Source organism: Thunnus maccoyii, chromosome 3, assembly GCF_910596095.1.
Source record: "Thunnus maccoyii chromosome 3, fThuMac1.1, whole genome shotgun sequence".
Lineage (NCBI taxonomy): Eukaryota > Metazoa > Chordata > Actinopteri > Scombriformes > Scombridae > Thunnus > Thunnus maccoyii.
Genome location: NC_056535.1, coordinates 2,288,841 through 2,306,825, shown reverse-complemented (window position 1 = coordinate 2,306,825; position 17,985 = coordinate 2,288,841). Strand labels below are relative to the sequence as shown.

General features: G+C 42.4%; 1 protein-coding gene across 1 annotated transcript; it reads left to right on the top strand.

Annotated features, from left to right (window-relative positions):
* Nucleotides 1–223: 223 nt before the first annotated feature.
* atxn7l2a (ataxin 7-like 2a) lies at nt 224–17,079 on the top strand. The gene is made up of 10 exons (XM_042407201.1): nt 224–412; nt 1,459–1,527; nt 2,396–2,735; nt 4,776–5,026; nt 6,973–7,055; nt 10,637–10,848; nt 11,474–11,654; nt 12,587–12,708; nt 14,184–15,159; nt 16,567–17,079. The coding sequence occupies exons 1-10, from the start codon at nt 283–285 to the stop codon at nt 16,582–16,584; spliced, it is 2,382 nt and encodes a 793-aa protein (XP_042263135.1). The 5' UTR covers nt 224–282; the 3' UTR covers nt 16,585–17,079.
* Nucleotides 17,080–17,985: the final 906 nt, after the last annotated feature.

Here is a 17,985-nt window from a genome sequence, read left to right as displayed (position 1 = left end):
TAGCCTACTTAATTCGAATTTTGAAGTGCTTTTGTCTGTTTGTTAATTGGCTCAACATATCTCCCTGTTCTTCTTCTCCTCTTCGCATTGTTGTGTTTTCAGACTCAGAAGCCACACTGCATTAATATTTGAAAGTTGTAAAGAAAGACGAAATGACATCACAGAGTCTTTCTATGCCAGCACCCTGCCTCTCCGGGTGTGGGTGTCCCAAGTACGCGCACGCAGGAAGTTCCTATCCTGTCGAGAGCGCGAGATATGACGTAAGCTGCTTGCCGCGCAGTGATGATGGCGGTGCGTGAACGCGCAGTAAAAGTAATGGCTGCTCTGGATCGGCGGGTGCCTAGCCTCGATGATTTCGTGGGTCAAAGCTGGACTGCCTGGGCCGAGTGGGCCGGTGTGACAGCGGCGGATGGTAAGGAAGCACATTGACGCAAACACCGGCAGCTATGAAGCCATTTATCCAAAGCACCGGGGTTTATTTTCGTGGAAACGGAGGACAGAGCTAACCATGTTACCCAAACAAAGACCCTGCCGGGTCCTAGTGCTGGGTGGGTAACATGTTGCTCTCTCCCAGCTCCCCCCGCATACGCTGTCTTCAAGAAAAAAATAAGTGATAGTTATTAAAATGTAGCAATTATAGTGCACATTTTACGGCTGTGGTCATAATATAAGCTGCCAGCGTTAAAGGGGTGCGTTTCATTTGAGTGAACCGAGCCGGGCAGCGGTGGCATCAGAGCGGAAGGAGGCTAGTGTGGATGGTGGGGCGAGCAACTTCTTGCCGTGGAAAGCTAGGCTAGCAGGCTAGCTAGCCAGACTAGCCGTTGAGGACGAGGCAGTTAGCATTAGCATGCTAACGCTAGCAAGAGGATTCAGAGTAGACACCGGTGACGGAGGAGGAGTCTGATGCTGTTGCCACCATGTAAATGCTGGCCCAGCCTTTGATATTAGCAAACGTTACTCTGTGTTCTTTTCGCTTCATTTTAATGCTCCCCTTTGATTGCCAGCGTCACCGCCTCTATTTAACCGATATTAACATCTCTGTATGCGAGAGGAAATCTCATGTGTGACTCGTGCCACAAAAAGTGTTCTTGCCCTTCCCAGCTTTTAAGTATGTGCGCTCACTCATTGTCTGGCATCCCTCCAAGTGCTACTCTGTCAATAACTATCAAATAAAGTCCTTCTACACCTCACAACAACATTAGCTACTTTTTGTTGTTAACAAACTACGATTGAATTGAGTACTGCTCAGGGTCCTTTTGGTTGACTAGCACAGTCAGTGGATAAGCAGTTGACCTGCAAATCAGTCCTTTATATAACATAGCTTAAGGGACTGTTGATGTGCAGAATTTGTACAGTAAGACTAGGCTTTGTCTTAAAGATGAACTTGATATTCAACTTTAGGATAACACCTGACCCCAAGGGGCTTACTGAACATGTATCTAATGTGTGATGTTTTAGGCCCTGATGTGGATGATTACAGCAAGAATGGCAAAAAGGCTGCAGAGGCTATGTCACTCTGCAAGGAGGGTAAGTCTTCACGCTATCATCTACAAGACAAGTCAAGGCTGTTGTTATTTGGAACATCTTGAAACAAGAAAGCATAATCTGAAAACCTTACTTGTGTGTTTACATTACTGTATGAGTACACTGACCTGTAAAGTCTCAATGACCTGTGCCTCAGCTTCTCTTGGGTCTCCAGCCTTACCCAGAGACAATGAGTAAATAAGTTGGCTGGTTTGCAGAGACCAGGGCGAGCATTAGAGCTGGGTACTGTTGTGCTTAGGCACCTTCTGGCACTTAGCCTGGCTGTAACAGCAGCTGTCTGACAGACATTCCCCCTTTGTGTTATTGTGTATGCGTGCCAGAGCATGACATGATAAATCATAAAGAATACCGTCACAGTATGTGTATATGTTCACCTAGTCACACTCATGCTGCAATCTATGTCACATGGGAATGAAAGTTAAAACAATTAGATGATTAATAAGAATAACCTGGAGCTGATATATTTGTTCTGGGTTTATAATTTAAGTTTTCTCTACCTTTTGTCACCCGCCTTTTCTCACCTAGTATACATCTACTCTGGGATTTGTCTCAGTTGTTTCAGTACTTATTCTGTTCATGGTTGTATGTGGCTGGAGTCTATCCCTGCTCACATTGGGCACAAAGTGGGGTGCACCCTGCTGAACAGGCCGCCATTCTATCACAGGCTGACGCATATAACCTTTATTTAATCAGGTAATCTCATTGAGATCACAATCTCTTTTGTGCGAGAGACTGCTGCTAATGCATTTCACATGTTTTATTTTTAAGTGAGAAGCTAATTTCTATAGCCTGGTGGGTACATTTGTTATATTTCCTCTTTTAACAGTCCTTCTTTCCACTTTCCTCACAGACATGTCCATCTTTGGCCTCTACCCTGGCCATGATGACTTCTACTTGGTGGTGTGCAGCCATTGTGGCCAAGTAGTGAAGCCGCAGGCTTTTGAAAAGCACTGCGAGAGGAGACATGGCCCTCTGGCCAAGCTGTATGCCCGACTGCGCTCTCCCACCCCTGCTCCCCAGCCCCAGCAGAGGCCCCACCACGGCCACTCTCCTTCCCACGGGACCAACGCTGCTTCTGCTTCATCATGGGAGGGTCGAGGCCAAGGTGTTGGATCGTTACGGGCAACCCCGCCTTCCCCTTCCACCCCACCCCAGTACAGACACTCCAAAAACTCCAAGGATGGAGTACGGTAAGAGGACGGGGCAAGTTGGGTAGAAAGTAGAGAGCAGAAATAAGGGGTCATTGGAAAAAAAAAGAACTTCATAAGAAAATTGACAAAATCTTTGATGTTTGGAGTCTTGTCCTACGTTTTGATCCACTTTTCAAAACTTAATTTGAAAAAGCTTGTTTGCAATAGGGCTGAGAAATGGGCTGAAACATTCACATGTCCACTCGGGCTGAAAATGTGTTAACTTCAGTGAAAATATATGGTTATTCTAAGTTGTAAGGCTCCATACATACCCTTTCTTCTGTACAGAGAGCAGAACAACATTGACAAAATCTTTGGCCAAAATTGGTACCAGATCAGTAAACCTACAATAACCTCAATACAAATACCTCAACGTTATCTCGTTACTATTTGGACATATTGGCTGTTATCTTTACACCTCAGGTTCTGGAGTAGAAGCAGTATGTGTATACTGTGATACAACATCAGGAATTCTATTCCCAAATGTTGCAAATTGATATGAGCTCGTCATTATATCATATATATATAAATTCCATATTATATTCTTACTGTTCTTGTTGTCTAGGACACAACAGAACACTCATAAAGGTTCTCTATCAGCTGACCTATTGTTTCACTTCCTTATAGTCCTAGCCAGTTTAGCGTTGTTAAATTGTATGCCATGATTTTTTGCATTTCATAATTATAACATAAAAATGCTGACATCACACAACCCAATTTTGTTGACAAATTTTACAACTTCTTGCTTCAGTTAGTGAAAATTGAATGTCTTGCAGTTGAGGAGATAATTTGACTGCTGTTTGTAAAGGTTTGCTGGTTTGTGTACAATTAGATTGTGATTGAGGATGTTGACTCTTTTAAATAGAAGGAAGAGAACGAGAACAGGAAATCAAAACGAGAGACGTAGTCAAATTGACGTGGAATCAAAAGTCAGCAAAATGAAAAGTCTATGAAAGATAAAACTGGAATCCAGTTAGAGGAGGTTTGGACCAAGTTGGTGAAAGGCATCCTAAAAACTAGATATGCACCAGCTTCAAAGGGCTTCACATGTTAAATCCACTAAGTTAAGAATGGAAAAACAGCCCCTCCTTGAAGAAAAATACAAGGAAACAAGACTAGGTCAAACTGTTTGACCAGTAAAAACATGAAGCTTCCAAAAGGAGTTACATATCCAAATGCTACAGAGACATTAGAGCCAGTTGTAAATGACCACAGAGCTGCACAGATCAGTTCATTGGATCATGTTCTCTCTGGGATGACGATGGACGTTGACCGGCCAATCATCTCAGGAGTCGGGCTGCTAGCAGCTGAGATGAGCAGCTGGTCTCACCTGGCCAGCAGCTCCGAAAACATCTCTGAAAATGTCAGCAAATTTCCAAATGGGCATTATTTGGATAAACTGACCACATATTGGGAATCTAAGTGGTTACTTTCTCACTTGAACAAATATTAAAACTTAAAGTGACAGATTAATAGTACAGCAAACATTTCAACAGCTTTTAGCCTGGCTCTGCTACCGGTTGGTGCGAAATGCATTCTGGGATACTTGGCTGTCCCAGGCTTCAGCCAGCCAATGGCATAACCCCATCACTCAGTCAGTGACTCAGTCAGTCAGTCAGTCAGGGACAGACATTCACATGTTCTAGGGCTGGCCCCGCTGTTGCGATCCAGCCAAAAATGAGAGAGGATCCATTTATCATGGCTGTAAGGCATGTGATAGGTTCAGTCAGTAAATGAAGATTAAATACTGATTGATTATAACAATGTCTCTGAACACAGTCTGTTGGCTCTGGTTGCTTGACCCTCAGCCAATCACATCAAAGCCAAACTGAATCTAAACATGTGATTTTTGCAGCTTAACATAAACTGTAGCTATTATTTTGGTCAACATGTACTATGAGATTCTACACACAGAAAAAAGCATTGAAAAGTCAGGACAACAGTTTTGTTTTAAAAAGTAGACGTTTTTTTGATTTTGCCAGCTGCTGAAAGGTAATCCAACAAGTTAACTTTATCGGCCCTTCTCCTCCCATCACCCAGACATTCCCCGCTGGAAAAGTCCTCCCACAGCAGCCACACAGAGTCATCAGTATTCAAACAACCGCCGCCTCTGGAGCCTCCGATGAGCTCTCCTCCACCATCCCTCAGAGATCCCCCCTGGCCGCACGGAGGCACACCACCTAGCAGGCCTTCACCCAATGACAGGCCCCCCACCCAGAGGAAGGACTCCTCTCTGGCCCCTGCGGTGCCAAGCCACCGGATCCCCAGACCCTACAACAAAGTGGCCTCCAGTGAGTACAGATGGACAGATTTGGGTAATATGGAAAAAGTGAGAGGTTAAAGGATGAATACTTATCATGTAGTCTGTTCATGTTTAAAGGGTAACTACACACTAAACCTTTTTTTACACTGCACACATAATCGTATAGGCTTATGTTGGCATTTGGTGATACAGGAGATTTTTCAAACACAATAATCGCCTTTTCTGCTCAAAATGAACTTATTTGTATCTGCTTGCATTTGAAAATTTATTTCAGCTGAATTTTCTGCCCCTCCCTGGTCGTGACGAAATATCTAAGACTCCAAGGTATATTTTGTATATCAGCTGCCGCGCCAAGTATAAAAACCAGAACACTGGCTTACTGTAGCATAACATAACGGTAACACATAACTGCTGGTGGAGTTAGCAAGCCTGATGAGAGATGGCAGAGAGACAATATCGTACATGAATGGGAGAGTCATTACTTTTCTGTGGCAGTAAACATGACAAATAGGCCCATCGATAACTGTGGTAACGTTTACCATGAGCAGGGATACAGCTATGTACTGACACTCCCCTACAGACACACACACACCGCAGAGCCTCTCATAGTAGAGCTGCTAGTTCAGCTACAACACAGGTACCACACAGAAACTGATGTAGTGTCCTAAGGTCAGTGTAGTGTAGTGTAAACTCAAGCAATACGTGGCTTGTTGACTTCACCAAAACGCACGAGGCACAATTTTACAACTCTGAAAAGTTAGCATGGTGACAATCTTGCCTTCCACTGTCTTGACAATCACAAGTTAAACGCCAAGTAGATTTATGCTGTTTGATCAGCACAAAAGTTAATTCAAGTTGAACTTACTCTGCTTTCTTTTCTTTCGTCGGAGCATTCTACTTCTGCGTATCCGCTATGTCTTTTGTCAGACTATGTCTATACTGTGCTCATATTTAAAATACTGAGAAGAGGAAAAACGTCTTAGCCACAGTCAGTTACTCTATCAGCCCTATAAATCTTCCTGCTCTCTGTGATCACCTGTATTGTGTTTTGACACAGCTGATTTCAAGATATAGTTGGTCTCATTTACATATTTTCCTGGTTCTGTTGTCAGACAATGGAACAAGCTTGATTCTAGTGTTATAATTGCGGCTCTTAAACACTCTTAACCAGTAGTAATCCCCAAGATGCTGGACTGTGGTGATAAAATCATTATTTTATAATCGTGAAGTTGTCTGGCAATATCAACATAACTATTTTAATGACAGCAGCAGCTCTGCTGCATGATGGGCTATAATTACATTTAATATGATCGATCACAGGGGAAAGTTAGAGGCAGAAACTTCATTGCCACACGGCCCCTCACTGGGCAGCTTATGTCATTGCTTACAAAAGCTCAGTTTTCCCGGAACACACGAAATACCAAGCCAGCATTTTAAGATTTAAACACTTGCAGACTATTTCAGAAAAGCTCTGTTTTGGGGGAGAAAAGGCAGTGTTTGGAGGGCTGGTGTCTATGCAGGATGCGTTTTGGCTCAGTACTGCTGTGAATTCACCCGTGTTTTGGCAGTAATCAGAGCCCAGTACACAATAATTGTAGTTATACATGATAAACTAAAGAAAATAGACTTGAACTTAAAGAGACTCTATGGGTTGTGATTTATTTGTGTAAAGCGTGACTGAAACACAGGCCGTGGTGCAGTCTGTGTAGACAGCTGTATTCATTAAAATAGAAGTGTATCTGTTCCATCTGACTGAAAAGCCTCCTGTGTAGACAGGGTGTCAAGTGGCTGCTAGTCCAGCCTGTACAACACATTTAAGTAAAAAAATTCTAGAATTTTTAAATGTCTGTGTTTTTTTTAACTAGATGTTTGTTGGCAACACTTTGGGACGGGGGTTCTAGAAAACCTGACATGTTTTGGATTGTTTGTTGACTGTGTGATGATGTAGCTGAGATGCTCTCTGTGTGTCCTCAGAGAGAGAATGTGACTTGGACAAACACTGCGGCGTCCTTGACCCCGACCGGAAGAAAGTCTGCACTCGCCTCCTCACATGCAATGTAAGCTCTAAACACACTCAGCCCCACCATACTGTTGCCCTGCTTCTTTTTGCCTCAGATTTTCATGTCACTGCTCGTTTTTTTCCCCTTTTCCTTGTTTTGAGTTTTGTTTTCTTTGTGTAGATCAGTAAATAGTTGAGAGGCTTCATTTCAGCATCTGGTTCTGTCCCCTTTGCTTTAGACCCAATTAGTACACATGAGAGCAGGGAAGTAGGCTGTGAGTTTGTGGTCACTTCATCACACGGACAACGGCCAACAAATCAGATATTTTTGGCGTTGTGCCTTTATCAGATCATTGACAGTAAACAGCAAACAGAAACATGGTTATGGGAAGAGAGAAGTGATAGAAGCATTTAGATTCTACGTGGCTAAATGCTCTATACAATAATAAATAAGTAAATGGTAATTAAGACAGACAGTGTCAGAATATATTTTGTCAGTCCCATGATGATTTTAATAACTGATCTGGAACTCATCTGGAATTTTGATTTCATTTAAAGAGTTAGATTGTTAATGTATTTATTATTGTCAGTCTCAATATGTCCTGCAGGGATGCACTGATCAGCAATAGTAACACTTGTGGTAAACTAGTCTCCTAGTTATATTAGGTGATGTATAAATGTGTGAGGAATGAAAGGAAAACTTGGAGTGTGTTAGTAAGGTGTTGTCCAGAACAAAACAGCTTCATTGCTCCTCTGAATAGATTCTCCAAGTGTGTGGAACTCTGGAGGGAAGAGTATGCTTCCAAAACACATGATTCCCTCATTTGGGTGTGTTTGATATTGTGTGATACCTGTATGTCTATGCCCGCTAAAAGAATGACATAAAATCTTATGCCAACAAGTTACCACATAGATTTCTGACATTTGAAAAAAAAAACTCAAAGCGATCTCTTGGAGTAATGCAGTGATAGAACAAGTTTAGTGGATGCCTCTGGCAATCAGTTGAACCTTCTGTGTGTTTTTATATCTCTGCTTTGTCATACAGCCGTTAATGCACTGAGTGAATTGCTGTAAGGTGGAAGTTAATTGCTCTTTGAAGAATAATTACCAATATATTGTCTTCTATCATATGTGCTTTGTATTTGTGTGAAGCTGTTATTCTGCAGCTGATGAACTGATAGTTGCTTTCATCTCAATAAATCATAAGATCCATGTGTGCAACCTCGCATACAGAGCCACACACATCTACTACACATCTATTACATCCAAAGTCTGATCCCCATCCATCACACTGTGAATGAAATCACTACTGAAACAGTGGATAAAAGAGCCATAATGATATGAGATCAGAGTAGTTTTAAAATGAATGAAACAATAGTCACTGCTCCTGCTACTGATCTGCACTGACTGACACTGAGCGGTGAAAATGGCTCCCAGCACAGGAAGAGTCCTTATATGGTTGTGTGTGTGTGTGTGTGTGTGTGTGTGTGTGTGTATGAGAGAAGGAGGAAGTGAGTGTGAGAGGCAACATCCAGCCCAGTAGAGACAGGATGACCTGATTAACAGGAAATGACAGTAGTGACGGGAAAGACATGCAGGAACACAGCTTCCATCTTATACCTGCTCTGGAGGTGAACAGGCTCTCAGTAGATGCCTGATTTTTTTTTGACGTTCCACCTGCTACTAGGAAGAAAACATTATGCAAAAGTTGTGGCGATTACTAGTGAATGAAATGATAAATGTGTTGTTTTGTCGTTAGCACAGCAGCACTGTAAATACAACGATAACAGCAATAGTGCTACTTAATGACTTAATTAGGCCTCTTGAATGAGCTCTCACATTATGTGTGAATGGCTAAAAGACTAATGCAACTTGAAGACAACACATTATTATTGTCTCAGTATACATTATGTTCCTAGAATAAATGATACATCAGTTAGTGATTAGTAGCATACGGAGCCAGATCAGGGCCAATCCAGGCTTTTTTTTGATGAAAGTATATCAGCTGTTAAAAGCCTGAATCCCAATTTGTCCCCAATTTGTTGTTGACTTGCTCTGAGTCCAGCAGTTGTCAAAAAATGCTCGGTGCACTTTGTTAAAACAGTGAGACATCTCATAACACACTGTGCTGTGACCTGTAAGTGAACTATGGAGCTGACTAAATAAACAGCAGCCACCATTCTTAATGAACTTAATGATATGATTAGTTTAGCTGAACCCTTTCATTGAAACACTTTACTATTAGAGATATATACAGTGTATATATATATATATATTTTTTTTTAGTTGGAGAGATTAATGGTAAACTCAAAAGTTTATTTTGTCATAATACAGTTTAAGTTAAATATTGTTTCTTCAGGATCACTTCATAGAAAGTGACAGAACGTCAAACTAAAACAACAAGACAGAACAAAACCAGTTACATATTTTTTGTTCTTCAGGTTCTGTGCTTCAGCACATTCAATTTGAAATAATCTAACGGATACCACATTAAAGTGCCAAGTCTCAGCTTTAATTTGACTAGGTTTTACAAGTATTATGCAGGAGATATGGCCTTTTTGAACATGTAGTGCTCAAAGTTTAGGGGTTCCAAAATGTTTGTTGGGCAGCTGTGTGTCGTTTCAATGTTAGTTCAGCACAAAAAAGCTCACACGTGACTCAGAGTTGATGGAGAGTCGAGAATTTAGATCGAGGTGGAATTTTCTGTCAATATGGGGAGTAAAGAGGTGACCATGCAAGTAAAGAAGACATTAATAAATCTATCAGAGTGATAACAAAAAGGCAGTTGGTTTGCCAAAATCAACAGTTGGGTTCATTCTAAAAAGCAGGTGCACACAGGAAAACTAGAATATGACAAATGAGCTGGTAGACCGAGGAGCACAAGTCTAGTGGATGATCAGAAAATCATTTGCGTGGTGAAGAAGAAGAAACAACCAACAAGAAGAAAGTATGGTCATGTGACAAAGTTGTCAGGAGTAAAGTGGGAAACAGCTGATGGTCGTCAGTGGCTTGTTAGCTAATTGGAATCAGGTTCTTCTTTACCTGAGCCTAACTGTCTTTAAGCGTACCTTCCACATTCCCCCTTTTTAAGCTTGAAGTTGCTGTCAGTTCCTGAGAGGCTGCTGCCTCCATTGTTTCTAGTGTAAACAAGCCAGCAGTGGCGAGGAGGAGGGCGGCTGCCACTCTTGCAAATGTGCACAGCTATTTAGTGCTGCTGTCAGAGTCAATAGTGCTTCAACTATTTCAACTTACCGTCATGGCCCGTCATGTGACTATGGTAACCACAGAAAGCACACTGAGGAAATGATGTATGAGCAAATATGAATGGTAATTCCCTGAATTATGCACTTCTTCACCAGCAAACAATCAATGAAAAGATACTTTCTATGTTTCTACATGTCATATTGCTAACCATGTCCTGTATTCTAAGCTACAACCTGCTATGTTTGGCTATGTGATGAGATTAGAGTAAATAGAACCTGTAGTATATGTGTACAGAGTGTTAGTAGGACCAACAGCAGAGGTAGCTTGTGCAACAGTTGCTGGGCAGTAGTCACAGTCATAACCTCACACTGTCTTAGTTAATCAAGTTAATGAGTTAGTGTCTAACTACCTGTATCCTGCGTCCTGGTCCTCCAGATCCACTCCATTCACCAGCGGAGGAAGGTGGTGGGCCGCAGCAAGAACTTCGACCAGCTAGTGGCAGAACTCAAAACCAAGGTTCGTGAGAAAGGGGCACAATCCCTGGACGGAGGGTCCTCTACTGGACGCTCCCCCAGCCCAGAGGCCCCCAGGGAGCAGGCTGGGGCTCCACACTGCAGGAGACCTCTGGCCAGCCTCCCTGCTTTCAGGTTGGTGAGCTTTACTGAAACTAGCTAGTGATGCATACATGACTGCAGCAAGGACCTTTACTAGAGATTCTAAACCAGCAACATAACAGACACAGTAATAACTCTTGTTTTTTAACTACCACAGCTGATCAAACATTATTTGACTTGGAGCAGTGATGCGTGGTTAGCTCCTGCAAATGCAGTACACAGGAAGATATATTGAACAAACTTCTTTGTACTCCTTTCTTACAGCAAACACAGAATTACAAGGAATGACATTATGTAATTACCGAATATAGCTGCTCTGTTTCCTTATTCTCACTCATTGTCCTGCGCTCTGTTGCTCTCTCTGTCTTGACTAAATTACTTATTAATAACAATAATATCAATTATAATATACTTTTATTATAGAGCACTTTTCAAGATATTCAAAGATTCTTCACACGACAAGTTAGAGATGATAATGTTAGAACTGGATCCATGTTCTAATATGTACAAATTCTTCATTCCAAGTGGCAGCTACACAACAAAGTAGATTATGTTCCTGTATGTTAGAGACATAACACAGCCAATCACTGTGAGTGACAGTGAGTATTAGTATATTAACGTACAGATAAAACCAACAGTTTGAATTTGTGTTCTTCAGTCGGTCCACAGCCATATCAGAGAGCACCCCGGAGGAGGAGAAGCAGCGGCAGGATGAGGGAAGTCTCCGAGCCCCCTCACCTCTGGTTCACGGAAGAATCTCCAGCGATGAAAGCGAGGCAGAAGGACCCGAGGAGCCCGTTGAGTTTCCATCTTCTGCCGCACATCCCAGACCGCTAGCGGTGAGCAGTTTTAACTCGTTTAACTTGCAAACTCTTTTTTTGTTGTTGTTGTTGTTTAAAACTGCATTAAGAATTTTCTGACCTGTAGAGGGCAGACATTTGTCCTGGCATACTATCATCTTCTCATATTGTTATGGCTTATGTGTTAGAAAACAATTGCTCTGAGCTACTATAGGCATATTTCATTATCCAGTGTGAATTCCAGTTTAAAATGGACATCCATGAATACAACGCACCTACAAAGCATAGTGACATTCACCCCTAATGCTTTATTTTTACTAACTACATTTTGTGTAATCAGACGATAGTAGTTTTGTTCTGGCTTATGAGTGTTATGTTGCACACTGAGGTCTTGTGATGAGATCACAGGTAGCTTTCCATCGTGAGGCAAATCATGTTTGTGCAACTAACACTTAGTGAGCCGATGCTCCAGCTAAATCTTCCTGCATGTCCTTAACGTTCCACACCTGACTAGACAGACAAGTTCTTTTAGATATTCACCTTGGTTTTCCATTCTTGTCTTGTATTGAATACTCCTCATTCTTCTTTTTACAGCAGTCCATTTCTCAGTGTCTTTATTCTCATATACTCAGTCAGAGAATAAAAGTGTCAGGGAGTTCTGTTTTTTTTAATCTAAATTATACATGCCATATTTATCACTTTGAGTTCAGATAAAGACATGGATGGTAATTGGTAAATAGTCATTTTCACATTTCTTGCAGAGGTAGTTCCCATTTTACCTAAAAAATACATCAAGCAACAGAATCAATACACCAATGAAACGCGATTGTCTGCGGCTTCATAGTTGCATTAAAAAGACTGGATGTCAGATGTGGAAGTTGTTTCTAAGCAACCGCTGACCCTCAATGTTACAGATAACAAGAGAGGACAATCGTGTAACAGATTTCTAAACAAGTCTTCTCTCTCTCTAGGTGTGTTCATTCGGCAGCCATGCGTTGGGTCATGGCATCTACACGTTTGACCGGAGACTTCACCACCTGAGGTCGGCTCTCAGCAGCATGCTGGAGCAGCACATCAGCGCCCATCTTTGGAAGTAAGAAACCTTAACCTCACATTCCTGCTGTGCCTTTATGGAGTTAATCCTTTGGAGTTTTTTGTAAGGAAACAATAACTTACGTTACTTTTCCTCACTATATCAAAAGCTACTTAATATATTCTCATTTTCTAAATGGCCCTCGCTATTCTATTTTAATTGTGGGTGACTGAAAATAAGGCTTTCTTGGCTAATTATAAATGTATTTTTCTTAAAGCCCCTGGAAAGGCAAATCCATGATTGGCTCTTAATTATGTAATGAGGGTTAGTGGCTCTGCCTTGTGTACAGTGTTTGAACTGGTTGAGCTGTCAGTGCCAGATGGATGACATGCCTACTCTACAAATATTCAGCCCCGATTGGCTGCTACTTTTAATGACACTCTTCCACCTTCCCGATCACGCAGATGAAATTTGTTAATCATCAATGACATGTTTAAAATGCTGAGTGGTGAATGATGATGGGTGATGATCAAATGTACCACTCTCTTTCCACCTCCATCCAGTTTCTTTGTAGACTGTCACCCACTGTTGATGGGTGAGGGCTATTTACATCAGATCCTGTGTGCTGGTAATGCAGATAAACTTCAGTGAAAGCTACTGCTCAGTCTGTGATAGATGAAGCAGATGGTGTTTTCTGCTGCCCACAACAGGAGTGGGGAAGAGTCTGTGAAGTTGGCAGTAAGATGGAGACTCATTTCCTTTGAATATCAGCTGATATTAACTACATGTACATGCACATAAGGAAGAAAGCCGAATCTAAGAAGTAAGGTTTAGGCAGATCATCAGAGTAAGTACCAGATCTGGATCAGCTTTGGGTCCTGTGTTTACAGATGACTTTATGATTGGCTGTACGTCAGAGAGTGTATGGATGCTGTGTTCGCACCACAAAATAGATAGATTCTCCATAGCAAGACACACACTAACTCCAAACAAACATAACTCACGGCATTTCGGAAAGGACAATATTCTCAAGTGAGATTAGTCGGCCGGTTAACGTTAGCTAACGTAGCTAACATTAGCTAACAAATGAAGACCACAAGGAACTACATCATCACTACTACTACTACAGCTAGGACTCCGAGCTGACTGTCAGTAACTTGGTTACTAGCAAATCTGTTTCAATGCAGCTGCTCAGTAATCCTGCTTCACTACTGTTTTGTTTTTTTTTTTTTAACCAAAATTTGCATACTCTTAAAATGAAATGAAGTCAAATAAAGCACAAAAAACAGGGAGAGAAACTAATAAGTCATATTTTATTTTGCAGTTGTATCATTAAATATTTTACGTAGATTGGTCAGATCAGTTCTGTATCAATATCACCCTGGGTGTCCATGGGAAACCTTCAACAAAGGTTGATGCATTAGTTAACAACTTGCAATAATACACAACATCAAGGTCAAACAGTTCAAAGATTTTTTTTTTATGATCAAGCTGTTTTTTATAGATATTTACGGATTTATTTTCTCTTAATCCAGGAAAATACCTCAAGCCACAGACCTTCAGTCTCCACCTCCCTCAGCCAAGACCATCACCTCCTCATCCCCCTCCTCCATAGCCACCACGTCCTCCTCCTCTTTGCATTCTAAAGTCCGCACAGGAAGTCATATCAGCTCCTCCCTCAAAACTGCATCCTCTTCCTCCTCCTCCTCTTCCAGTCGTGGGCCAGGGAGACCCCCGACAGCCATACAATCAGAGAACTCTGGGGGCAGTGGTGGTGGTGGTTTGGGTGGCAGTCATCTGGTGTCTCCGGCTAAGCCTGTAGCGGTGCGTCAGGGGGGTCCTGGGCGAGCCAAGAACCCAGTGGGGCGTCCCAGCAAGCAGATGCTGAAGCTGCGAGAGGAGGCTGCTGCTGCCGCTGCCCTCCGCAAGCGCAAAGCCCCCTCCCAGGAAGGGGAGCACTCAGGCCCCGACAGGAACTGCATCGTCCTCCAGGACCGGGGCCGCCCACCCTCCGCTTCTTCCTCCTCCTCATCTTCCTCATCTAAAGCCCCCATACCCTCGCCTCTCCCACACGGACAGACCAATGGCACGCTTTCCCCCAGCAGCAAACCCCGTCCCCAGCCCTCCCCCTCAGAGTCCCACTCACCAGCTGCAAAGGCGGTCTGGACCTACAGACGGACACACCCTCCTCTGGGCCATTCATCACCCCCAGACCCCTCCTCTGCCACCAACAACTCCCACAGCCGGGGTGGCATGGGGGACTCAGGACTGCACGGGCAGGGCAGTGGGAGGGGCTTTGAGCACCAGGGGCTGGTGAAGAAACGCAAAGGGGGCGGCATCGAGGAGCACTCGCCCTCCTCTAAACCCTCAGCGCACCGCCTGCCCTCCTCCTCCTCTTCTTCCACCTCTGCCACCTCCTCCTCCTCTCCTCGCTCTAACTTCTACCCCTGGAAGGACAGTAAAGGCGGGGGGCTGGCCGGGGGCGTGGAGAAGAAACTGGGCACACAGAAGGTGAGTGTGGAGGAGAGGAAAGCAGGAAAGTGACAGGAAGAATAATTTAGTCATTAAAAATGCAATATGCAGCTTTTATTCTGGAGGCTGAGGCGTATTGTTAGCGGTCAAAACAACATTTATCTTCATGATTTGTAATCAAGTGTAGAGGGATGTAACGGCATCTGTAAAGCCTCTACAGGCTGTGAAGAAGCAGGCGGTGAACACTACAATCTGACAAAAAACAACACTGATGTGGATTTTTTTTCTTTCTAACCATGATTGCATGGCTTGCAGCTGCTTTTTTTTTTTTTTTACCTAGTTAAAGAACTGTTTTCCATGCCCATATAACACATCTTCAAGAACTTATAAGTGCCCAGAAATGTGTGAAAAGCCAAATTTAAGCAAACCAGAGCTGTAGACATGAACACACACTGTTGTGTATAGTCTGTGATTTTAAAGGAATACTCCACATCACAGTTGTTTTGAGTATTGAACAGTAGTAGTGGTATTAAAAGTTTTTGCTGACTTTGAGAAACTTTTGATGTGAAACTGGGTCACCAGTGGAATCCACTGTAACTACTGTGAAACCAAGCTGACCACAGCTGCAGTCCTCTGCAAAGGAGCCAGCTACAAACTTTTCAAAGCCACCTTCCAAGACCACAGGCGGGAAGTGTTACCCAAAACCCATTTTTCTGCAGACAATTCTGCCAACGTGAAATTCTATCGTTGCTGAAATTTACATATAATGTCTAAAAAAAATCTGTATCACATAGGAATCAGTTACTAATCAGAATATGACAGCATGTGTTCTGCAGGCTGGTTTTTATATCTTTTAGTTAGTTTTATAGGCCAGACATGAGTTTGCTCTAATGCAACTCAGACAGTTGCAAAACAGTAATAAAGGCTCAATTTCAGCTCTAAAAAGTTAGTCAGCCTACCTGCAGGCTATTTCTCAACAACACCATGTCTTTCTGCGTAGAAGCTGCTAAATGTGCTGCTCACACCACACTCTCTGTGTGGACACGGTGAGCTGTGTGACTGAATTAACCCCGTCTGGAGATATATTTTTCCCATTAAAGAAGACCCTGTAATTTCGACCTTCCAGAAAGCGCAGGTCCTCTGTGGGTGTTAACAGAGGTTAGCAGATTGAAGCTGAAGCCTTATCAGCTATGTATTTTACATTGAAAGCTACCCACAATACAGCATGACTTAAAAGGTACGCTCCCTGATTATGTTCAGTGCCCAGGACTGGAAAAATGAACGGTTTTGTTTAAAAAATCAGCTCGTGTTCTGATTCTGACTTTTCTAACACCCTGTATGTCACTTTGTTTTATTTCACTCCATTATTAACCATTCTGAAGTGAATGTACAAACAATTGTCAAAATTAAAGTAATAATATCTTCTCTTTTTTTTTTGTCCCACAGCCAAAACTGCACCATTAAGTGTGCCTGCCTTACAAGCCACTATGAGGGAGCCAGCTCTGCTCAGTCCAAGACTGAGGCAACAGGACTCAAGTGTGTGTGTGTGTGTGTGTGTGTGTGTGTGTGTGTGTGTGTGTGTGTGTGTGTGTGTGTGTGTGTGTGTGTGTGTGTGTGTGTGTGTGTGTGTGCGTGCGTGCCTGCGTGCGTGCCTGCGTGTGTGTGCGTGTGCGTGAGCGCACACTCGTCTGCCTTTTGTCTATTGAGCATACGCTCATGTATGAGTGTGTTGGGTTGTGTTTGTATGTGCAGAGTTGGTGCAGTATGGATCTGTTGGTGTGAATCACAACTGGGTGTGTGGGTCTGTGTCTGGATGAATGTCTGAGGGAGAACTGGGAGAGGGAGGGTGGGATGAAATTCAGAGTATGGATTTAGAAATACCTCAAGACCATCCGGTTATGCTGCTAAATTAAATATGTTGGTTTATAAAAATGGATTAAAAATGTCCTTTACACTTTGTTTCTGTGACTTATTTTTAAGGCTATATGTGTTTATATTTAAGCTCTTATCTCTTCTTCACAAGTAAAGTCTGCACAGTGTGTGACTGTATCCCATTGATGTTCTGCCTCTGCTTGTTCCAACACTCCATTGAAGCTATAAAATGCTCACTGTGAGTGACACTTCATGAATAATTGTATTTTAAATTTGCCAAACATTCAGCTTGACATACTGTGTAAGCCATCTTGAGGAACTTTTGAATCCCACATAGAGTTTAAAATAAGTTTCCAATATAAGTTTGAACAGTGCCTGGGTACACAGCATGAGTTTTTGGAATAATACTAATTGTTCTACTGCAGTGATGTTACAGCTCAGTTCAGTTTAAGCTCTGGAAGGAGAGTGAAGGTGTGGAGAAGACACTGCACACAAGGTGAGTGTGGAGGAGAGGAAAGGAGGAAACTGAGCAGCACTCTGAGTGACAGGAAGAATGATTTAGTCATTAAAATGCAATATGCAGCTTTCATTCTGGAGGCTGGAGCATATTGTAACTGTTTGTAAAGTCTCTACAGGCTGTCTTTAATTTATAAATGTGTTTCTGTCTAAAACTCCTGACTCACATTCCACACCATACTGTATTGCATTCAGTTTCTTTTTACTTATATATATATATATATATAGTGGTGTCTGCAGGGACTGTGTTCAGTTGATGAAATGTATTGTGCTGCTGACACCAGTTACAACACAAAACAATTGGACATCTCAAAATAATGAACCAATTCATACAATATATGGTAGCCATACACTTCATACAGGCTATGATCCAAATGATTAATGCAGAATAGTCTGGGCACTAATCAGAACCTATAAAAGGAGGATGGATAATAAAAATGAAATAGGTGTACTTCCTGTAGCTTTGAGTAAATGTAC